Source organism: Pinus tabuliformis, chromosome X (genome assembly GCF_031772625.1).
Source record: "Pinus tabuliformis cultivar Carrire ecotype Pingquan chromosome X, CPIR1, whole genome shotgun sequence".
Lineage (NCBI taxonomy): Eukaryota > Viridiplantae > Streptophyta > Pinopsida > Pinales > Pinaceae > Pinus > Pinus tabuliformis.
In genome coordinates, this window is record NC_142308.1 from 92,001,827 (window position 1) to 92,027,645 (window position 25,819).

The 25,819-nt window shown below is 38.2% G+C and overlaps 1 protein-coding gene across 2 annotated transcripts in view; it reads left to right on the forward strand.

The window, feature by feature from the left end:
• Positions 1–25,819, forward strand: part of LOC149138546 (uncharacterized) — a 71,327-nt gene that overhangs the window by 24,568 nt on the left and 20,940 nt on the right. Inside the window, exon 3 of one of the 2 annotated variants that reach the window (XM_089449773.1) lies at positions 22,488–22,556. In XM_089449773.1, coding sequence (XP_089305899.1) covers positions 22,488–22,556 — 69 coding nt within the window. The remainder of the gene's footprint in view (positions 1–22,487; positions 22,557–25,819) is intronic. The other variant, XM_089449774.1, reaches the window with a different exon arrangement.

Genomic DNA, 25,819 nt, shown 5'->3' on the forward strand with positions numbered 1-25,819 from the left:
TACTTACATGTAATAGAACATATCCAACCATCAACAATTTGACAATATAGAAGCTCCAAGATAAGATAAACCAAATCCAAACATCAAAATTCATCCATAAAGCTCCATTTCATCCTCCAAGAAAAAGTGCGAAATTATCTAAAGAGAAGAGAGATCCAATCCAAAGTGATGATGAAAAAATTAACTCATCTCACTTGTATTTATACACTAATTAGGAGTTTGAATTAGTCTCTTAGGTCTACATAAGCCCCAAAAATAAAATAATGTGCTAATAACCTAACCTTTGGTGACAAGCCCACCAAACTAGCTCATAAATGAAATAATAAGCCTTTCAAGAGGTCAAATGATAAACAATATATGTCGTAGGGTCCTCCAAGAGACCGGATGAGGTCCATAGGCGCCATAATGAAGAATAGGACTCTCAAAAGTGATGGACAAGGGGGTGGCCCCTTGTTCTCCAAACAATAAACCTGTGGTGCTCCCAGTGGGTGTGGGGGCACAATAATAACCTCATGGGTCTCCAAATGAGTCGAAGATGCTTGTAGACCATCTGTAAGGGCTCAGATGATGGTGTAAGTGATGCCACATCATCCTACAAGTCCTGGGTCAGCTACCAAGTGCATGGTACATTTGTGGGGTTGGTTGGGCCAAGGTGAACCAGGTGCATCTTCCTTGTCCAATAGATGGATCTTGAACCAATCTTTGAACATCTCTGGGGATCCATGGAGTGTTGTCTATTGCTATGGAGGCTCATGGCTCTCAACACACACTCTACATAAGCCAATGTAGCCCTTTGGAGAGTTAAGACCACGTATAGGGAGACCAAACCCGAGATTGAGACCATCTGCTATCCTGCATAAGATCCAATGCGCCCCTAGCCTTCTAGTACATCAAGTCATCAAGGAAATTGAGTAAAAGAGCTTACAAACCATGGACCACAAGTGGGGACTTCATAATGGCCTGCCCTTCCATAATGGGCTTTGGCATGTGTCAATGTTTCCAAACGTCAAATGGGGTTAACCAAGTATCCCATTAGGTGGGTTCTACTTCTAAAGGGGATAATATGTTCGAGGTACATCCTTCAAAAGGTGGTGGTATGTGATAAAGAGGTGAATGGAATAGGGAATGAGAAGGGGCAACCCTGGGCCACATGTTGGGGTACTAAGGTAGCTAATAAAAGGGAAGCCCATTCCTGGGTATATAATGTATAGGAGGGAGCAATCGTGGTACATGAGGTGCCTTGAACTTGATTTTTCCACCCCCTTTATATGTCTTTTGCCTTTTTATGATTTCTCTTTATTCAACTGCTCGGGGCTCAAGGGGTAAGAGCATGATGTGTGAGATATAGCAGTGGATACCCCCTTTTAAGGTAGGGCGGTTCATTGCCCACCAAAGGTTGGGATAATCATGGGTTCCTATATGATGAAGGGGGCTCATAGAGCGTGTAGGAACCAAAGTGATGGCCATGATGATGGGGTAGAACACATGTATTGGCTTTTGCCCATGTGCTAAATGTGCTTGTCCTGACCATATTTTGCATTTTGTGGTACATTTTCCTTTTGAATGTGGCCAATTTTGCTTTTACTTTTCTTTTCGCTGCATCAACCTTCGGGGCATCATTCCAAGCCTGACCCAAGGTGTGGGCAAGGGGAAGGGGAGAGCTAACCCTATGTGGACCCAGTGGAAGAATGTGGACCCAGGTGGGAGAAATGATGAATAGGGTAATAATGAGTGGAAATGGGTTGATATATGCGAATGGGGAAGCGGGACCACGCAACCAAAATCAGGGTTTTCCGTGAAATACCATCCCTAAAGCCAAATGGTTAGTAAAAGAGATCCCACGGGACTAGAATCCGAGGTTAAAATCCAAAAGAGGTCTAGGGAACAAGAGCATAAACCTAACCCATTCTTTCTGTTGAATCCCCCCATTAATCCATGCTTAGAAGTGTCCATGATAAACAAACTACAATACTCAATTTCCAAATGACAAGGCATACCTTTAGGTTCGGGAGGCCCACCTTCAAACATACAATCATGGCAGATGGGTGAGGGACCACATGGCTGGCTCAGGTGGCGGAGAAATGGCACAATGAGCTAGTTGGTGGTTGCAAGGCGCTGCAGGCTGAGGACCATCTTGGAGAAAAAAATTTCTGCTAGGGGTATCACCCACAAAATGATGGGTAACAGGCTATAGAATGATCTTTCTCCTCTTTTCATCCTTCAAATACTCCTTGCTAGTTTGATTGAACAGAGATAGATGTGTGATTTGAAGTGTGTCTGAGGAGGAGAGTGAATAGGCTCTATTTATAATGATTTGTCCATGCGAAATGGTGTGTCCCATGGGCAGGTTGACTTGATCTCGGAGGCACCGACTTGGTCACTTATGGAGGTCAAATACAAATTCAAAATTTCATTTTTCTCGCTCTTGATGAGCCTTGTAATATTTTTGCTTTTGAATACAAAATAAATTTTTTTCCTTTTCTTGCAAGCATGAAGAACACGCCTCAAATAAATTTTGTTTTACAAATATAATTCATAATCATTATTACAAATACAAATGAAGATATTATGAAGACCGACAATAGCTACAAAATTCAACAAAACCTTCTAGTCTTAAGTCTCACTTTGTACTTGTTTATGTTGCCATCTGCTGTATGCTAGATCTTGTAGATCCATTTGGAAGTCACCACTATCTTACCTTCGACATAATTAAGGTATACTTCAAACTTGTTGATCTGCGTGCTCCCTCTGAGCTCAGATTTCATCTAGTACCATATCTATCAATACCTAAGTCACCTGACACGGGGATTCGGGACACGTAGGATTCGAGATTCGTGGTGTCGGATTTGGACACGCTGACCCCCCGGAACAGGACACGTTATATATTATTTTATTAAAAATATATATATATATATTAAAAATTAGATATTATCATATTTCTTACACAAATTTTAATTAATGATACAAATTTATTGATTTCAAACATAGATCTTCATCTATAGCTATTAGCATGCATAGTACATACAAAATTCAAATACATGTCAATCTATTATCTATTTCTTATGCTTGGTCCTCTTGCCACCACGAGAAATGTCTAATTTTTTAGTCTTGTTGGAAAATCAGGATCTTTGTCATTAATATCACCCTCTAAGCATTAATATCCAGAGGTATCTTTGTCATTACCTCTGTATCTGTATAGGGATCTTTGTCATTAATATCACCCTTTAAGCATTAACATAAGATAGAACAAGCATAACATGTCAAGTCAAGATTTTGTTTGAGTGATGCATACATTTTTAGGAGGGTCATGATACAGGAGTTCGACAACCAATGTCACTAACATCAAGGTACATAGAGGGATTGGTGCTCTTGATTAAATACGAGTTCCATACCCTAATACATGACAAAATTCAATGGAAACATTGCAATCCCCCAATCCTAAAATCCTGAAAAACTGATAAGTTTGCTGGATTTTGAATGAAATCTAAAATTCTACTTTCTCCATATGAAATCCAATGAGGTCGGAACCACTCTCAAACATCCTGAGTCATTTCATGGTAATGTTAAAAATTTAAGTAAAATGATGAAAATGAAGATTAAGGAGAATGTCACTTTTACTTTAAGAATTTAACATTACCATGAATAGGACACGTTTCCCAAAATCGCGACACGCTTTTGAAAATCGTGACACGACCTCGGATTCGACGTGTCGGAAAAGGACACGACGTGCCATATGATTTGGACACAAACCCGGACCGAATCATGTCGTATTCGCTGGATTCGGGATTCGCAGGGGGTTTAGGACGAATCCGGTGACTTAGATCAATACAAATCACCGATTTTGGGAGAGTCCTCTCATCACAAGCTTTGCTTTGTTCTTCCATTACTTCCATCTACTGCCAAATCCTTGGCAGCCTTCACTATGTACCTGCAATCCTCACTAGGAGGCCATGGAAGAACGATTACAACCCAACAAAAGAAACAAAGACAAGAGGCTAACTAATAGTAAAATAATAACAATAATAATCAAGGAAGAGAGATATAAAGTACTTATCTTTTGAGGATTATAGGGAAATGTCAGCTCCCTCTTGATCTTGGCCTTCTTGCATCCATCTTGTAAATTTATCAACCTCGTCCTCATCATCAACATGATGTCATTCCTTCCTTGCATGAGCTAGGGTTTCTTCTTTCAGTGGAAACATTAATCTAGGTCCAACTCTAGGGTTTTATCTACAAACCCTAGGGATTTCATGTCCAAGACTTCCAGTCTTCTAGGATTTACAAACACTAGTTTTTATAATACTCATCTTTAGCAAGTCCAACATATTTTCTTTTTATCATAGAGTTTTCCATGCCACCTCATATGTGATGTCATCAAGCAATAAAAAAAATCTCCAACAAGGGTATGACATTCAATGTCTTCTATAGCATTTTATAAGAGAACTTGCTCCACCTACCAACTCTTAATAAGTAGACAATCTTCAATTGGATTGACAAATTTTGATTAGTGCAAGCTAGGGCCTTCCAGGAAACTTGACCTTCTTAAATTCCTCTGGCTCAGGGAGGAACTTCAGAGATGTATACTCGTATATCTAAAATTATGCCATATAAGAAATGGCACAATCATCATGACAATGGCACAATGCAATACTAAAACCCTTATTCAGTCATACAAAATATTTTCATTGTAGTGTAAGGTATTTGGCTTTAGAGATTTAGATCTCAGCACCATTTCTGCTCTTGAATACATATCTTACACAGGTCCGTTCAATTCAATATATCTTCAGTAGACCAATCGATTTTGGTACAGATACATTTGGTCTATCCCACTTGCAGGTCTTATTATAACATAAAACAGAGCAACAGGTGTACAAACAACTTCTTATGAGCTCATACTTATACATATCCTTGGCCTGCTTGAAGCTATAGTGGAGAACTTGTCTTCTTCTTTGAGAGTTCCCTTTCAGACTGTGTCTTGTCAGTTCACACACTTGAAATAGGTGTCTTCAATATCCATTAACTTCAATAGAGACTTGCAAGTAAGGAATTGTAATTATGCATTCTTAACTGAATATTATTCCAAACTAAGTCGACTTTAATATTATAACAGTAACAAAAATTATGCCTTTCACAAAGACAACTTCAGCTCTTCTCAAGAGGAGTTGGTCAAAACTTGATTAGGGACTTACGAATGTCCATAGATCAGTGGGTATATCTTCCACATCCATCATGATGATCCTGAGTAAGTGTTCATTCATGCATACTATATCTTTGACTGCAATACCATATGTTGCCTTTGTGCTTATAATAACTCTTGACTTTCTTGCTCGTGATGGTTCTTATCATTTGGCTTTCAATATTTCAAGGACTTTTTCCTTTACACATATAATGTATATTTTCAGTAAGGCAATGGTTCTAAGACTTTGACCTAGCTCTTTCTAAACATGGATTGATTAAACAAACAACTCATTCGATGATCCATAATATTGTCCATTGCATTAGTCCATTCCACTGTATTGAAATTCAATGAATCAACAACGAGTTTCAAAATATCATGAAATAAACCATTCAATGATCATGTGACACATCAGTCAAGTCCTTTCTGAATGTACAATTCCCTCTACAGTCTAAGGTTTACAAGTAAATTTCATTAGACTTGAAACTTTCTATTGACTGAAGTATTTCAGACTACTTAAGATCACTTCTGAGCTTCTTCAAATCTTCTGCGGCTATGTCTGAGGTCTCTCAGTCCACTGTGACAGATTTTGAGGTTTTTCCAGCCAGACTGGTTGGTCACTGAGGCCCTCAAACAAACCCTCGACCTTCCTAAGATTCGGTTTGAGGCTTTAGATATTTTCGGCCCTGTCTAATCATGACTTGAGGTCTCTTGGTTTCCTTTCTAGGACTTGGCAAGCTTGCTTTGTCACCCAAGCTCTGATTATATGTTGATTTTTCATAGGATATTCTAACTGATAATTACTTATAATTTCTTACATTAAACTTTTCTCGCATTCAAATTCATCATAAAGCAATAACACAGAAGATCTCAACAGTGGAAACAAAATGCCAGTAGGATCATAAAGAGACAGCCAAGCAAGAGGCATAAGAATTTTACCTTGGGAAAACCCACATGGGGGAAAATCCAACAACCTTTTCCTTAGAGAAATTATTCAGTTCAACAGAAAAATTATTTAACCCGGCAAACTATTTTTTAAAATTACTGAATAAATTACACTGGTAATTTTAACAGTAAAATTTGATAATAGAAGCACAAGTAGGAAATCAATCACACAACAAAATATATAAGCCCTCAAATATATCCTTCACTTTTATTTCTTAGAGTAAATAATGGCTCCCTTATAAGGAAAATGGCCCACAGAGAAATATTGAATTTTACAACAGTGTGAACTTGAGAATTTTGGTTCCCTGAAAACTTCGGATTTGCACCAACTATTTTTTCCTCACACTTGTGGCCTTCCAGCACTTAGAAAACCCACATGTTTAGCCCACAAAATAGCTCTGCGCTTCCACATGTGCAGTGTGTGTGGATCTATCCTCACACATGTGGCCTGATCTTCACTTGATCCCTCTCATGTAGTGTTTCTACATATTTTCTTGCTTAGAACGTCAATATAGCCTTCCTTGCCTCCACTGAGTCTCCGTCTCGAATTTTTCTTGTCCTTATCTTTAACTTTGAGTCTCTGACTCTAGAAATTCTCTCTTTTAGATCTGTAAATTGCTTGCCACTTGTGTTGTTATCTTCCAACATCCCTTAGGGTGTCTTTATAATTTGTGTTTGAACTAGATCTCAAACCCTAATCTCCAAAGTGATGGATGTTTAAGATTAAATCCTAACCCACTTGAATTTAATAATTCACTTTTCTTGGACAACCTTAGCCCAATCGGCAACATTAATCAATTAAATTAATCGATGTGTTTTTTGTAAATTAGGAAAAAGATCACAATAGACACTTATTCAACATGAGCAAGTTCCTAAGAAGGTGTTGGATGACTCGTGCATGCTTGACGAAAAAAGATCACAATAGACACTTATTCAACATGAGCAAGTTCCTAAGAAGGTGTTGGATGACTCGTGCATGCTTGACACTTAGCCTATGCAGAAGTACCTATCCATTACTACAAACATTGTTACAAAACCAGCTCACAAAATGATAGAAAATATAGATCAACGACTTCAAAATCAGCCTCTTCAAGGGGGCAACCTCCTTTACATTACACAAATGAACAATTCTTGGATGATACAAATGACAAGACCTCCTTTCTATATATAGGAGTCTAAGGGGTCATAATATAATCAGAGCCGACATAACAATAATAATGTAAGGGCACAACAATAACAATAGTGGGCTTCTATGGGGCACAATAATAACAATATGGGGACTGCATGGGCACACCAATATAATAAGGGGGTTGCACCAATAACAATAAGGGGTTACACTAGTAGTATAGGGACCTAACAAACATCAACAAGAAAAGCCCCAAGGAGTTTGCAATTTACTTTAAGGAAGAGATAAGCAACAAGGTGAAATGAGGAAATAAGTATAACTTCCATGCATTGTGATCCATTATCCAATTTCAACTCATGATCCTTACTTAAATATGAAAAACATTGAATGTAAGCACTTCATATGAAGCAATGGCTAATGTACCTCATGGTCGTTGACCTACCTTCTTCTGGTGAGCAATCTGATGAAGTGGATGAGCTGATCAATGATTGCGCAAGTGGCATTTGAGAAGCTACTACTTGAGGATCATATGAGGCTGCTGGCTAGATGTAACACTCTTTACCACCGCCTTGTACTAATGTGGGCTATGGAAGGTGTTTATGACGTCTTGTATCCGATTTTTAATGTACACCAGGAAAATGGGGTCATAAAAATGCCTTTTTCTAAAAAGTTGCAGATTAAACACTAATGTCGTTATCAATCCAGCTCGGTGAGAGCTTTCTGACGATGTAATTATCTCATCGATTCAGGCCTCAGATTGAATGCTACACTCAGAAGAAAATTGTTCTGTTAACGCTGACCACGTCAACATTAGAGTGCCATGTGGCACTTGAGATTTTATGATTTAGTCCACATGGCGATGCCACGTGGACCAGTGGTCCACCACACTAACTCGAGTCACATTAATTATATGTGGACATATGTCACTTTGCTTGCATTAAACTCCATGTTGCTTGGAAGTGTGTATATATATCTATATATATATATATATATTATACACCAACATATTTCATATTAAAAATAATCCATGTCGCATACCTTACATGGTCCACACATATTATATATACAAACACATCTTTTTATATAAAAAACATCCACGTTGCATATCTAACATGGACCCAAACCGTCCATATTTCCCACTTCACTGAAGTCCACAAGGCTTGCAACCTATTTATAACAACATGCTTGGGTGAGAGGGTTGACATAAGGAAGACCCACCTCTCCACCCTATCAAGGATAGAGTGTTTGAACCATAACGTATAGATTTTACCCAATCCACCCCTCTAGCCGGATACATCACAGGGCCTAGTCATCGCCCCATCGGGGTCGGAGGCTCGAACCGCAAATGATAGTGCTTCATCTAGTTATGTCACGGGGCCTATGTGATCGCCCATCGGGGGTCAGAGGTCCAAGTGGTAATGAAAAGAACTCACATTCGGGTATGCCGTGGGACCTACCTCATCACCCCATCAGGGGTTGGAGGTCCCAACGGTAATGAAAACAATTATACTCCAATTCCCCCTAATGACCAGATATGTCACAGATTTTGTCAATCTTTGGGACAAGTTATGTTTTTCCTGGGGTCAAACGACTTATGATGTTGGTTATATAATTCGTGAGGTTACTCATGGTTATTCCATACTTAACAGTTTGGTTTTGTACATGTTAGATGGGTGATATCATAACCCGAATTTAAGTGGAAAACTCGTATGAGTGTTAGGAGAAATTACGAATAGCCTGGGCTAAATCTTTTTTGTTGTTTAGTACATAATTTGTGAGGTTGCTCACGACTTTCCACATTAATAACTCAATCTTGTATATGTTAGATGGGCAATATCATAGCCCAGATTTAAGTGTTAGTTTAGAAAGGAACTCAACTTCGTGCTTGTTTTTACAAAGCACATTTATAATTACATAACTAAGTGAATTATGAAATATGAATTGAGGTGATACGTGAATGCTTGGGCGTGATATTTGCCAAGGCTTCATTATTGGAACCCAAGAGTGCATGAATCCATTCAATATGCATGCCAACTCTATAATGAAACATAAATATATTTATATAGATATTGTTAAACATGACAATGGCAAAGACAAAAAATGAAGGATAATCGTTATATGGATATATTATTCACATGATATACATTTATAATACACTGGAGTGACTTTTGGATTCATCTTCCAAGGTCTCTTGGACTCCCTTTGACTATTCAACTTCCTCACCATAACCCTTAGCGGATTAGGTGTCCAACATTCCCCCCTTAATCCAAAGGGGTATATATGAGTCCAAGAAGAGAGCTGTAATACAAAATGTGCAAAAATGCATGGCAACACTAGGTTGAATGTGCTCTCTGAAATGTTGGCATAAGGTGGTGGTTTAAGGATGACCACCAACACTGGAACGCTTAGTGCAGTTTTCGAAACTCTTCCAAATCTAGCAAGAAGTTGAAATCTTATGCTAGAGGAAGTGTTCCTAATGCTTTGGAGAGGGAGACCTTCAACCTGGAAAAGGGAGGTCTACAACCTGCGGTGGTTTAAGGATGACCACCAACTCTGGAATGCTTAATGCAATTCTTGGAACTCTTCCAAAACTGGCAAGAAGTTGAAGTCTTCTACTAGAGGAAGTGTCCCCAATTCTTTAAAGAGGGAGAAGCTCAACCTGAAAAGGGAGGTCTCAACCCCGCATAGATGGTTTAAGGTTGACCACCAACCAAAGGCATGCTTAGGGGCATCTTTGTCTTTGGCTATAACTCTGAATCTGGTATGACAAGTTGTGACTCAGGCTCGCTTGATGTGGCTTTGAAGTTTGTCTATGACCATCATTTCCCCCCCTGTCAGATACAATGTGCGAAGACAAAGATAACCCAATTGCAAGACTTTTCAATACTCTAGAAGAAATTCTGACATATGACTGAAATATCTTCTTGGCTGTTGAAGCCCATTGCCAAGAAGCGATCCATCCAAGATGAATCTTTGTTCTTGCAGGAGGTTTGTTTTTAAAGCATCTGTTTGAAGAATGAGTGGTTTTATGACAGTGCTCACATGGATGAAGATCAAAACAATGATCTTTCATATGGCCAACTCAGTCACAATGTTGGCATTTAACAATCTGTTGTGGCTATTGTGGAAGAGGACCAAAATCTGGAACAACTGAAGATGAACTGTCATAAAGAAATCCTGCACTTTGAAATTGAATGGGCTTGGAATAGTCCGAAATATGAAAGGACACATCCTTGTCATATCCAAGACTGTTTCTGTTTCTTTTATTGACAATCTCTTCCCAAGGTTTGATAATTGGCTTGGGAAGTGCAGATTGAACTTCTACATCTGTATCTTTATGCAAATTTGTTATGGAACTGGGCATTGAATCAACCTCAACTTTATATTCTTGCTGCTGATGGGAGTTTGTCTCAATCTTGAACGAAGGATTGTTTTGAACATAAAACAATTTAGAATGACAAATCTTTTGCGAAAGCTCATCTTGCTTGAACTGTGATTCAAGTTGCAGAAAATCAATATTTTCTTGTGCATTTTATAGACATATTTGAATATTTTCAGGAGTTGTTTTGCTAATTTTCACTGTGGCATCAGAAGGACAAAGTATCAGAGTATTCAGTAACTCTAATACTGTATTAATTCCAATCATTTTCATTGAAAAAATGAAAGTGAGTCAAAGGTTCATATCGAGCATCGAGATGCAGTGGTCACATTATGCATGTTTATGTGGGAAAATGTAATATTGTGGATGATCCTGCTTTTCTCTACGTTGGTCTTGGATATGTGCTTCCTCTTTGTCAGATCACAAAAATTGTAAATTGGAAATCAAAGCGAACTCAAACTCTGGACATTAAGCATTCATGTTTTATATTGATACAAACAAACTATAAAGAATATGAGGTACCGTGTCTTTGCTCCAATAAATCTTTGTACGTGTGGTTCCTTTCCATCTACAACTTCAACATGGTTCATGATAAACTCACATATCATCATAACATTTGTGCCACCAACGATGGTTATGAAAATCTTCCCCTCATTACTATTATTGATTTGCTATTTACTGGAAAGAAAACTATCAAAATGGAAGAGGCTCATCCTTTACAACTTGCATAACACTCAAGCTATGATTTTGACCTCGCAACAACCTTGGACTAGATTCAAACTTGCAATCTTGAAACCATAACAACTCTTTCAAATCCAATTCTGACTAGGGTTGCAATCCACAAGGTTCTCCATGCATCACCCCCGTTCTTGGTATCACTGAGCACTATGCTACTGGCATTTACGACACGAATCACTTACGCCAATCATATGCAATTATCCACAAAAAGCAGAAGTAGAGGTAACATAGATATATGCATCTATACGAGCAACCTCTCACTTTGGCAAGCTGCTATGGCAATAAAAACCAACGAGTAACCAATAATGAAACAACAACCACCGAATCAACAGTAAACAATCGATCTGAACATGAGCACAGAAGAAATTTTTCATCTCGGGCCAAGAATCCATGGTGAAATGCCTTCAATATTGAGTGTTGTTGGTCACAAAGAGGGGGGAGTCGTTATTGTGAAGCATATTTACAACGTATCAGAAGCACAGGTTAAGCAACGCAAAGAGTGTTGTGACACCTGGTAAAGGTTTGATGGTCTCACTCTAGAGGAGTTCTAGGGATACACGATCAATAAAACCACTTACACAAATGAATCAGATGAAACCGCAACCCAAGTCACAAAAGTAATTCATAACCCATGTGGCGCTCCATTCCCAATCAACGATAGTCCATTCCAAGAATGAACACCTCGAATACGCAGGTTTGCGACCTGCATAGGCCACAATACTAGAGACGTAGGAAGTGCTTGGAATATTTCATGGTTCTCCAAGTTGAGATGCAAAATCCGTTGATGTGCCAAACTGATCACCAAAATATGCTAATAAAACGGGTATACTTGCACGAAATTTGCTCTCTGGTGTCCTGACTTTCATCCTTCTCTCTCACCCGCTCTCATTTTTTTTATTTTTTATTTTTTTATGGTTTACGGACATACAATGATTCAAGGAGCGTAATGCGGCCGTGGTGAATGTAGAAACTCTGGCAAAGAGGTTGTAAGTAGAAGCAGATTTAATCACAAAGGGAGCAACATATTCTACGCACTTTCGTTGTGTTTTTCTGATTGGGAATGACACTATAATCGAAAACACTGGACCAGGTATTACAAAGTAAAGGGCAAGACAGGGAGCGTTATATGAAGCGACAGAAGAAATGGCATTCAATGCACAATACGAGGAGCGTTATATGAAGCGTTAACTGGGTAGGCATCCAATCCTCCATATAACCAGCGAAAGCTTCACTCATACCATTCTTTTCTTGTTGCCTTCCCCAGGCTTCACACTGAGGAGACTGCACATTTTTTCTATTTCGAGACTGTAGACAACGCAGAGACCAGGCAAGGAAGTAGTTGACAAAGGGACAACTTTGCACAAAGCTAGAGAAACGCCCAAACTCACTGCACCACAAAACTAGTGGTTCAAATTTGAGCAGGGCAGGAAGGAATCTGCTCTGATACCATGTTAAACACAACAATGTCAAAGACAAAGTATGAAGGATAATCGTTAGATACATATATTATTCACATGATATACATTTATAATACATTGGAGTGACTCTTGGATTCATCTTCCAAGGTCTCTTGGACTCCCTTTGACTGTTCAACTTCCTCACCATAACCCTTAGCGGATTAGGTGTCCAAGAGACACCTAATATTTTGGACACCTAATCCGCTAAGAGTTATGGCGAGGAAGTTGAACAATCAAAGGGAGTCCAAGAGACCTTGGAAGATGAATCATGTTTGCGCAACACAGTGAAGCCAAATGAGAATGGGCTCGGCCTAATCAATTCATCAATACACACAAACACACATACTCAGGTGTTTATAAATGTCACCTTGGCAGAGTACAATTAATTAGATAAATGTGAATGTTTAAAAGGAAATTTTTGAGACCCACGAATGTGTAGTTCCAACATCACAAAATTAATTTTGTTGCACGGGTTCACAAACTCGGGGGTGGGGTTCTCAAACTTATTTCAGGTTCTCTTCCCAAAGTACTAGGTTCGGGTATAGGTTCTTCTAAAATGTACCCAAAAGAACTGGGTTCTCCAAGCAAGCATCAGGTTCTTTGCAACCAAAATTTGGGTTCTTTTGTCTAATTGGGTGCGCCAAACCTCGACAACAAGTGCGTGGAACCCCAAAATCAAAAACGTTAGGGTCAATTTTTTTTTACTGATTTTGTTGTAATTCTTTTCAAGCTTGACCTTTTTACTTCTCATTCTGTAGTTTCGACCTAGAGATGGCCACTGTAGGTTCATTGTTTAGGCTGAATGTCATTACTATTGTAGCTATGTAGCTGGAGAGCATGTTGACTGAAGATCTAAGTGATGTTGATGACATGGCTTGAGGAAGCCATTGTTCACTATTTTGAAATTTCCTAGTTCATGTTTGGAGATGCCTTAAGGCAAATTTTGAATGTAGTATGACAATGGACATATATCATGATTCTTATTAATATGTAAACTCCAATTTGCACTTGATATCAAACTAGAAATTTTGAAATTTCAATGTGAATGTTGAATGTTCAATGATGTGCATGTTTAAATCTTTAAAGTTTAAATCATAAATATTTTATTTTTCTTGTTTAAAGTTGGAAAATATACAAATTCATATATATATACCCCTGATGAATCCACACACCCTATTTCAAATATATATTATATATATATATATACATACCCCTGATGAACCCACACACCCTATTTCAAAAAGTGACGTGCCTGTCCCCGTCCCCGAACCCACGTTTCCTATAAATATAGAAAATTACACACACACACACATGCAATCTAGACACATGAAATTATGCGCAATATTAGTTGGCATTCATTCAACAAGTAATTTTAATAGTATGCATGATTCCAGAAGATATAATATGAGAATTGTTAAACTTTATCAACATGGACATGAATTCAGATATTCAATTCATATGTGGCCACATACTATAAGCACCTCTGGTAGTGACCTATTTAACATATCAAGATAGAAAAACTAAGTGTTCTTGTAAATTTCACATAGAATGTATACAAATGAACTTAACAATCATAAACAATACTAAGACCAAATTACTTATCTGTATGAATTAAATCTCATTGGCAACTAGAGAAGGGTTTCACTCTATCCTCCCAACCATAGGCTAGTTACACTATTATGACTCATAACTCGCCACCCTTGTAGTAGGTTCAGAGTCTGAGAATTACGATTCACTAGGAGATACACCAGTTGAGCTAAGGGAGTTATATCACCTGCATGTGGTTTATTAGCAATCTAATAAGCACTTGTAGTTTCTCAGCTATAGCAAGCACCAATGGTTTCTTAGCCAATTGCAAGCACCAATGATTCGTTGTACATGTGGTTTCACAGCCTGAGGCAAGCACGATGGTTTCTCAGCTAGCCACAAGTACTGGTGATTTGCTATACAGGTGGTTTCACAACCTTAGGCAAGCACTGGTGGTTTCTTAGCCGCAACAAGCACTAGTGGTTCCATAGTCTCAACAAGCATCGAATATGTTTAGTCACTCTCACTCTACGCTCAAACTGGGAACACAAGGTAAAGTCGAAGACTGGGAAGTGGTCCAGTGCAGGTTGTATACTCTCCGTTAATTTTTCCCACTGTTGGCTATCCACAAAACTTTCTAGAAAATCAAAGTCAAACCCCTTGTCTGAATTTGGCTAGCATAACTATGCTGGCAGGTTGTGTCTCAGGCATGCCTGAGAGGGTACTACTTGCCCCTATGCTGCCTTCGTTTGCATGTTACCCTTTCGATTCATAAGAAGGGAAAAAAATTAGGATGACACTACTAGTTGCATTAATAACGAAATCTTATCAGAGCGACTTTTCGCAACCATAGGGGCTTGGCATTAAATTCGGTGGGATGGGTATGGCAGTTCACATCAAATGGGTGAAATCGAAGACCTCATCTCCTCGGAACTTTGGCCCATCATTCCTACTCCTCAGATTTCAATTTTCTATAATAATAAAATTAATTAAATATTCATATTATAATTAATAATAATAATAATAATAATTATTATTATTATTTAAAGCATAAATCTTTAATTAATCCTTTTTAAGCATTAATACATGATTACTCTAATTTTGGCATTGATTAAAGCATTAATGCATACTTAACATTAGATTAGGCATTCATACACTTTGGAACCATGATTAGGATATAATGAATTTCAACATCAATAATTTCATTATATTAAAATAGAGTTTCTGCCAGCAATCATATGTCACACTAGCGCGCTCAATTTTACAAAATGTTTGTAAAGGTCATAGTCAACATAGGGGATGTTACACTAGAAATTTGCATTGCATGAGAAAATGTCTCTCCTAGGTTTACCTTGTATATTTTTTCAAAAGATAAAACTGACCATCTTTCATTAAGAAAACAAAAGTTAGTTACATTTACCTTATATATGCATGGGTAACATAGTACATTGCAAAGAATATGAGGTGTAACAAGTACCTCCTTAGGTACCCCATATTATTCTACCTTGGTACATCACAAATATCAACCTTCCTTTTGTAAGAATTGGCCCTTACAACTCCTCATAAATAGGGTCCTTATATTCTGTAGTTCAACAATAATGACAACAACAAATATTGTTTGGTAGAATGGATTGTTCTTGGAAATGTTGAATGGTATGTAACTCTTCTTTCTCTTTTCATTTTAACCACCATTCTAACATGTTGATTTTTTTGGGTAGCTGCTCAAGTCGTCTTAATAAAAGAAAAGAAAATTAATTTAAATTATTTTTCTTTAATTCAGTGCCGAAAGTTCAAGTCGGCCAAGCAGGGACACATGCCCCTTGGGCACCACAAGAACACTATAAAAGGACATTCAATCTCCTCCTTTTTTCAACATTCACATCATAAGAATCTCACCTTGTGAAGAACTACTAGCCCAAGTCAGCGGCAGATCACCAAGAGAGACCAAGTTGAAGATATCTGATTCAGGAAGCACAAATAGCATCCCAAAAGAGGTTGTGATGCTTGTTTGTCTGCTAGATGAGTGGAAGAAGCAAGCCGTGAAGCATTTTTCTATCTATTGAAGAATAAGAAGGGACCTTTTTTGGATTAAAGGAGGTCAGAGAGGTAGCAGAACCAGTTGAAAAATTCATTGCTACTATCAAGACCAGACACAAGAAATGATAACTCAAGGCTTAAAAGATTATCCTTTATTTTATTGGAGACCACCTCATCACTTATGTCTCCAACTTGAAGAAAGCCAAAGAAATGTATGACAAGCTGATTAGAATGTATCAAGTGAACAACTTGAGTCAAATTCTTGCTCCGAAGAATCAACTCAAGGATATTAAGATGAACAAAGGAGAGACCATTCGAGCATACTTCACGAGGATATCAAAAATCAATGATCAGCTGTCAACTTCTGGCGAAGTTGTTTCTGATAAAGAACTGGTGTTGATTACGCTTGGAGGTCTTCCTTCTTCTTGGGAAGCTTTTATTACTACCATAAGTAATAATGACAAGTTTCCTACATTTGATGAGCTTCTGGGAAAGTGCAATCAAGAAGAGGCCAGAATGATTTCAAGAGGAAGAATTCCCAAGCATGAGGAGGGAGAACCTATTTCCCTTGTTGTCCAAAGCAAGAAGAAGAAAGGAAGAAGAGGCCATCACTATTTAAACCTGCTCCCAACAATTCCTCTAAATGGAACAGAGACTTATCAAAAGTCCAATGCTACAATTGCCATAAGAATGGCCACTATGCCCATGATTGTCCAGAAAACAGAAGAGCACCAAGATCCAACTTCAACAATCGTTCCAACAAATCTGATTATAGAAGAAGAAGAGAAGCTCCTTCTACTCGTAAAGAGAGCTTTTGTTCTTCAAGGAACCCAAGGTATGATAACAATGCAACTGAAACACAATCAAAATACTTTCTTGTTTCTGCTCTTTCTAGTTCCTCTCCTGCAGATTCTTGTGACAACTGGTTGGTTGATAGTGGTGCCTCAAGGCACTTTACTGGCTATAAAGAAGTGCTCTCTAATCTAGTTGAGAGGGAGACCAATTTGAAAATCATTCTTGGAGACAACTCTACATATCCTATAAAGGGATCTGGTTCTGTTTCCTTCCATCTAGATCATGGTAAAACCTTATCTCTTCAAGAAGTTTTGTATGTACCTAGTCTGAAAAAGAATCTTGTTTCTATTTCTGCTTTAGAAGATAAAGGAATGAAAGTTGCTTTCATAAATGGTAAAGTTCTCTCTTGGCTGATGAGATCCAACATGAGAGATGCCTTCACTTTGGGATCAAGATGTGAAGGTCTGTATAAAGTCAATGGAAGACCTATTCATGCATTGATCCATGACAACAATCATCAAAGTGAACTTTGGCATTGAAGGTTCGCTCATTTGCACTATAAAGCATTACCTCAAGTGAAAATGTTGAAAAGTGTAACTAGGTTCGGTCTTCATATGTACTCTTGATTCTTGTATATTGTAAAATGAAAAAGAAAAAATATTATTATTATTTTTTTGTAGCATGGGTTTCATGCTCAAGGTCATTTTATTTTAGGTCAAAGCACCCATTGAGTGCTTCTAGGTTTTTGTTATTGAGTCAAGAAGTCAAAGAGTCATTGTCATATGTAAAAGACCCCATTGGGAATTTTGTAACAAGTCAAAAGAATTATTTTTGAGTCAAAGTGTCAAAAATACCCCTCCAAGACCAAGTCGGCCTGGCAAAGAAGAAGTCGGCCTAATTAGGGCATGTCGTCCTCCTTGGAAGCCTATATATAAGAGAGCATTTGATCTACTGTGGACTCGCTTATCTCATCTCTCATCATTCAAGCGAAGAACAACAAGAAGAAGGCAAGCGAAGGAAGAAGGAAGTCGAAGTTTTGGGTTTTTGCACTCTCTCTCACACGTGCGATGGTAAGCTAGAGTTTCTGTAGCATCAAGGCCAAAGTCCTCAAGAAGCAAGGAAAGGGTCGAAGTTGGAAAATAATTGGACAATTTGATCTTTCATAAGGCATAGAAGAAGAAGCAGTCCAAGTGAAGATAGGAAGAAGCTCTAAGAAACCCTAATTCTCCCACAAGTGCGAAGCTACAGCTGGTTGCTGGGGGCCAAAAATTTCAGACCTACAGTGGGGGCCAATAATATGAAGGTGGGGGTGGAAACTGTGTTGTTGGAAGAGATTTGACTTGGATAGAAGAAGCACATCACCAAGAAAGTCTAACTTGGTCTTGGTCTAGAGGTATTGGAATTCGTCATTTGAAGAATCTATAAGAAGAAGAGATTTGTGGGTTTTCCTCTCAAGAGGAGAGGTTTTAGCCCTGACTTGCAACCTACATCTTGTTTCCTTGTGTACTATTGATCTTCATGTTTTGGTAGAGATGTTTGATGATAAGAACGACAAAATAATAAGAAAATAAACTAATAATCAAGAAAAGTAAAAGAACATCACAAGCAATTGTCAAGTCCAAGAGAAATCACTTATTTAATAGCCTTATGATTTCTCAACAAGAAAGATGGTTTATGGAATGTCAGAGATTAGTTCCGATCATGATGGAGTTTGCCAAGGGTGCGCTAGTGGGAAGCAAGGGGACAATTCCCTTCGAGCAAAAGTAGAACCAGTAAGGTACTTCATCTTGTACATTCGGATTTATGTGGACTAATTCCTATAACTTCTCTCGATGGCTACTTGTATTTTATAATCTCTGTGGATGAGTTTTCTTGCATGACATGGATTTATTTTTTGAAAAATAAAATTCAAGCATTTAACATGCTTAAAGATTACAAAGCTTTGGTAGAAAAACAAATTAAAGTCTTCAGATCTGACAATGGAGGAGAGTTCTCTTCAAATGATTTCATTGACTTCTGCAAAGATATTGGAATCAGGAAAGAAACCACAATACTGTATAATCTAGAACAAATGGTGTGACTGAGAGAAAGAATAGAACTATCACGGAAGTAGTCAAAGCTATGTTGCATGATTATAAACTACCAAAGTTTTTATGGGGAGAAGCTGTTGACACAACAGTTTATGATCAAAATAGATCTCCTCACCGTGCCCTAAATAACAAGACTCCGAAAGAAGTCTTCTCTGGTGAAAAACCCGAGGTTGGGCACTTGAGGATCTTTGGCTGTCCTATCTACTTCCACGTGCCAAAAGAAAAGAGGAACAAGCTAGAAGCTTTAGGTAAGAAAGGTACGTTTGTTGGTTATTGTGAAAATTCTAAAGCTTGCAAAATATATGTACCTAGACAAAGAAATATAGAGTTTAGCAAGGATGTAACATTTGATGAAGATGCAACTCTTGGAAAGGCAAGAGACACTCCTCTTCCTCCTACTAATGTTGATAGTCAAGATGATGCATTTGAGATACAAGAAATTCCTAGCCTGAAATTGATCCTGTTGATGAACCCATGGAGCCCATGGATCCCTTGGATCCTCCTCCATGTGATCCTCCTGTTAAAAGGAAGCCTTTATGGCTTTGTGAAACCCTTCAAGATGTTGATAAACATGTTGCTCCCAGAGGAAGCTTCAGAAAAAGCAAGAAATCATGCCGATTCCAAGGATATGTTGTAGCCATGAGCAACATTATTCAAGCTGAACCATGAACTTTTGAAGAATCTATGAAGGCTCAAGTGTGGAAAGATGCAATGATTGAAGAATACGAGTCCATCATTCATAATGATGTATGGGAAGTGGTTCTAAACTTCCAAAACCCCAAGGTAAATCTGTTATGTCTTCTAAATGGCTATATAAAATTAAACATGATGCTTAAGGCAATATTGAAAAATATAAAGCTAGATTTGTGGCCAAAGGGTTCTCTCAGAAAGAGGGAATAAACTGATGAAATATTTGTACCCGTTGCTTGTTATACAATCATCCAACCTATTGTGGCTCTAGTTGCTAGCCAAGGATGGTCCCTTCACCAAATGGATTGAAGATTGATTTTTTGCATGGATTCCTCATGGAAGAAGTATTTGTGGAGAAACCACAAGGCTTTGAAGTACAAGACCCAAAAACTCGTGTGTAGACTAAAGAAAGCCCTTTATGGTTTGAAGCAAGCTCCAAGAGCTTGGTATGCTTGCATTGATAGCTTCTTAATGAAGCTTGGTTTTACTCGCATTGATAGTTAAAGAAGAGCTCTTTAATTATGATAAATCCTAAAGACATCAAGAAAAGTCTTTGACCTATGAATGACACTTCTTGCTCATGAAACCCATTTCGCAAGGAATATAATAAATATATTTTTACATAAAACATAATTACAATGTCATGAAGACCGAACCTAGTTACACTTTCGTCAACACTCAGGACTGTGGATAGAAAGACAAGGGTAGGCCGCAACTTGTTTTGAGCTAGGCCACAGGCAAAGAAGGGGGCCGAGAGGCCTCAAACCCTTGGGAGGCAGGGACGAGGTGCCTCAGGGCTGAGAGGAGGCCAACTGAGACCTTAAGGAGGCTCACTAAGGCTTAAAAGGAAGGGCTGATCTGTTTTGTGACTAGGCCTGAACAAAGAGGGTGGACAAGGCTGAGGATAGGGCTGGAAGGAAGGGCCAAAGGCTGACAATGGGCTGGTCTAGCCTTAGGAGCTCCAAGGTTGACTTGTAAAACTCCGATTGTACTTATGCTGAATTGAAAAATTTCTCCTAGAAAAGATTGTTGGGTTTTCTCCCGAGTTTGGGTTTCCCAAGGAAAAATACTAGTGTCTATTGTGCATGGCTATTTTACTGTGATCTTTATTGTTTCCATTGCATTTACTGTTGAGTTTCTGTGTGTAATTGCTTAATGATTTTTTTGGGATGTGCAAACATAATATCATATATCATTGGAAGTAATTACTAGATGCAGAAATTCATTCTTGTCTAATTAGCACTAGAAAATCAAAATAACAGAGGGTGATGCCCTAAATCTGATTCTCACAACTAAGAAAGATGAGGTCCTTATGGAATGTGAAGCTGTGGAGCCACTCCCACTGCCCCATATCCAGGATATCCCAATGGTTCTTGAGGTTCTTGCTACCTCTTTGCTGACAATTTCAAGTTGGAGCATGTCTTTGTCTTCCTTATTGTTTTCAGGAATAGATCAATGGGCAGTTCACATGATGGCTTGAAATGGGACAAATGTTAAGATCATGACCCTGGGATTCTAGTAAGGTGGTATTTCAAGTCTTTAATCCCTGCTATTGTAACTTTTCCATAAAACTTACAATCAAAATTTGCCAATTTGCCCCATTGTGAGGCTTGTCATATTGCTAAAATAGGTTCAAAGTCTATGCCATGTTCACAAGTCAATGTTCGAATCTAGGACAGAAAGATCAAATTAAATGAGCACAGAAGAATGCTGGTAAAAAAATCAGGCCTATAAATCACCCTATGACCCACGAAAAATCGATAATAAGAGGCAAGCACTATGCACTTTGCAAACCTTTTCATAGATCTCAAAAAAAAGAATTATTTACAAGGTGGAGTTTTTACACATACAGGGGCATATGAAAACTGCAAATGGAATCAATCCTGATTCCCACTACACAAAATTCTTTGATGGGCATGAAAATGCTTGTTTGTTGCTCCTAATATTGATGGTAGATGATGAAAAACTCATTTGCTCTCAATCCCCAACTGCTGCAAAAATAATTAACCACCAAAAAAATCAAGTTTCACTCTTATATACCTTTTGCAGACGTTCAGCATTTTTTTCCTATCACGGCACAATTTTATTAAAAATCATGATGTCCCGATTTTTTCATCTCAATTTATCACAGATGCAATAAATTGGCGCTGTTTGCAACATCAGGGAAAATCTTCGCCCTGTGACATCCTTTGATCCCTTGGTTGACTACAATACAAGACCCAATGTTCTTACCTTTTTTTCTTTTGGCTATTATATATGTATATAAGCATACTACATCTCATTCTGCAGATTCATTTGCTTTCAAAATTTTTTGTTAGGTTCTGGATTGGAGATGCCTTCCTCACTTATTGCAATTAGCATAATTTCAGCTTTATTGAATGCCTTCTATAATGTATAGACATCAATATACTTCTTTTTTCTTGATTATAGGTATGTTGTATAAATAAGCATTCATATTAAGTTAATTTGTAATAATGTAATCATTTTCATATATTCTTTTAATGCGTTCTCCCTTTCTATGTACTAGCAGGTTGGATTCTCTGTAAATGGTCTAACTACATTGACATTTCTTTGGATGGTCAAGGCATTTCTTCAGGTAAGCACCCTACATATTTTTATATGCCCTTAACTTTGAAAACTGTTACAGTTTAGAAATGGACATGCTTCAAATGCAGTTTGTTTGTTTAGCACCGTTTGTTCAGATTGACTCCGTGTTAAAGTGTGGGCATTCATTATTTTTGTGACTTTGGATGGCATGCTGAGGGTCTAGAATTGAACTTCATCAATTAGGTGTTGGAAGGGGCCTTGCAATCAGGCACTGATTTCAGAGGTATTGAGATATTGGTAGATGACATATACCTATATTTTAAATTGTGCATAGATTTTTATTTTTATTTTCGGCTGGAAAACTTAGGGTTCAAACATAAGTCCAAGCTTACTAGATGCCCACATTCTCTCCGTGGCTCGAAGGTAGAGTGTTTTTACTTGTTGAAATGTAGACCTCACATGTATAAATCTAAATCTAACATGCTATTTGGAAATGAAGCCAGTCCATGGGAATTCCCAAAAAATGAGAAGTTGTGGATATTGGAGATGAGCTCAAATTTTGAAAGATGACTGCATACATGTAGTCAACAAGCTACAATAATGGCATGTCAAGGGTTCTACTAAGACAAAGAGGGAGTCTTCGTAGAAGGTTGAAAAACATTAGTGAAGTTTGAGCCCTATTGTCTTCTTGATTAGCGTTCAGTTTTGATCAGTGATGACAATATCGCCGAAATATCGCGATATATTCATGGAGACGAGATATTGCCGAGGAAATATCGCGATATTTCGGGAAAATATCACGTTACGATGGAAAATATCGCTGGGCATGGAAAAAAATTCGCCACCGCAGCTAGAAAAGGCCGAATTCGTTTTTTTCCCTCATTTTGTTTTCTAATTGCTAGAGAAGGAAGGGGAGAGCATTGTGCTTGTTGCCAAGGAGGATTCGAGGGTTGAATAGCAATTATTGCCACCAACAACGAATATTTTGTTGATCAAAGATTGAAGAACAGTGAGACAATCTTCATTTCTTCCATTAACAGGTATGTTCAAATAAACCCCTATGTTAATGATTTTTTTGATAGTTTTAGGGTTATTCTTGCTTGCCTATTTGCCTACAAACATTTTGCTTGTTTTTTTTTTTCCATTTGCTATGATTTTCATGCCCATGAGCAAATGCAAGGGTTTTCTCCATATTTGGACAGCAAACTCCATTTTTTTTTAAACTTTCAAATGCACCCTCTTATTGTCATTTATGATTTTTCATTGAATTCACATTGCAAATAATGTAGCAAAAAAATTATTTTGTAAAATGAGGTGGTTATTACTTATTAATTCCAATTTTTTTTGGTGCCCTAGGTTTGAGTTAGCTCACTACAAAATTCAAATATGCCAAAAGCCTTGGACCCATTTTGGGAGTATGGGGAGCTTGATGGTGGGACAAATTGGGCATATCTATCATGCAAATTGTGTGGGACTAGGATGACAGGAGGGGTTACGCGATTAAAATACCATCTGGCTAGACTCACTGGACGTGATGTTGGTATTTGTATAGTTTCTAATTCGAAGCTTATACAAAAAGCTCTTGAAGCAATTGATGAAAAAGACAGAAAGAAGGAAGAGACAGAAAGAAATAAGGCTGAACGTGCAGGTAGATCTTTCGGGATATCTTCTTGTGATTTTGATGCTGAGGGTAGTGGGAGGGGCTACATAGCATCACCTGCTACTGTTAGTGCGAGGTCATCATTTTTTGTTCCACGAACAGGACATGGAGCACAACTTGGCATAAAATCAATTGTTAAAAAGAAGGAGAAGCAAGAAGCAGATAGAGTCATGGGGAGGTGTCTTTTCTGGAGCGACTTACCACTCAGCATCACCAAAACAATCCATTTTGGTAGCCAATGTGTGATGCTATTGCTGTTGTGGGCCTAGGGTACAAAGGGGCTACATATGAGGAGTTGCGAGGGGCCAATTCTTCAAGCAAAAAAGCAGGACATCAACTCTAGGTTGGCGGAGTTGAAAAAAACATGGAAGTTTCTGGATGCATAGTGATGTGTGATGGTTGGACAGATAGGAAGGGTAGGACCCTTCTAAATTTCTTGGTACATTGTCCTAAAGGTACCATGTTTATTAAATTAGTGGATGCATCATCACATATCAAAGATGCAACAATGATATGTGAATTGTTAGATGGGTTCATTCGAGAGATTGGTGTGCAGAATGTGGTGCAAGTCATAACAGACAATTCAACTAATTATGTGTCTGCCTGCAAGATGCTTATGCAAAGGCATCACACATTATTCTGGACTCCATGTGTAGCACATTGTATCGATTTGCTGCTTGAGGATATGGGGAAACTCTCCTTCACCAAGGAGGTGGTTGATATGGCTAGGAGCATCCCCAAGTTTATTTATAACCATGCTTTTGTTCTTAGCCTCATGAGGAGGTTCACTAGAAACAAGGAGTTGCAGCGTCCTGCGATCACACGTTTTGCCACAAACTTTATTACTCTTCAATTTTTTCTTCGATGTCAGTTTGAGTCGAAGCAAATGTTTGTGTCTAATGACTGGCGTAATTGTAGATATAGCAGGAGACAGGACAGGAGAGCCATTGCAAAAATGGTGTACTCTGACACGTTTTGGCAGGAAGTAGAAGAGGCATGCTCAGTTAGTGAATCTATAGTAAAGGTTTTGAGATTGGTAGATGGGGAGAAGCCTACAATGGCTTATTTGTGTGAGGCCATGGATAGGGCCAAGGAGGCCATTCGTTCTTATTATGCAGACAAGGGTTCTGCTGGCCTTGATAGGCATATGATGTTATACATTGTGATTGATAGTCGATGGACAGAGATGCTTCATTGACCCATTCATGTAGCAACACTCTTCATCAACCCCGCATTTTCATACAAATGCGGCTTTGATTTTGATGGCGAGGTGATGGAAGGACTCCATTCCTGTATTCATAGGATAGTACTTGATCCTGAGCTTTGTAGCAAAATCAATCGCGAGATACAATTTTATTGGGGTTGTGTTGGGCTATTTGGCTTTGATGATGCTATTAGGGAAAGGACCCTCTTCATGCCACGTAAGAGACAAGTCATCACTCATTAGAAATTAGAATTTTCAATTTAGAATTTCCTTACTTATAATTCTAGTTTTTAAAAATTCAATTATGCAACTTTTATTTGAAAGTTTAATTATGTTTTAAGTTTTTGAATTTTTTATTTCTTTATTTTGTTGTAGATATTTGGTGGTGAAGCTATGGTGCAAGGGCACCAAATTTGCATAAATTGGCCATAATAATCTTGATTCAAAC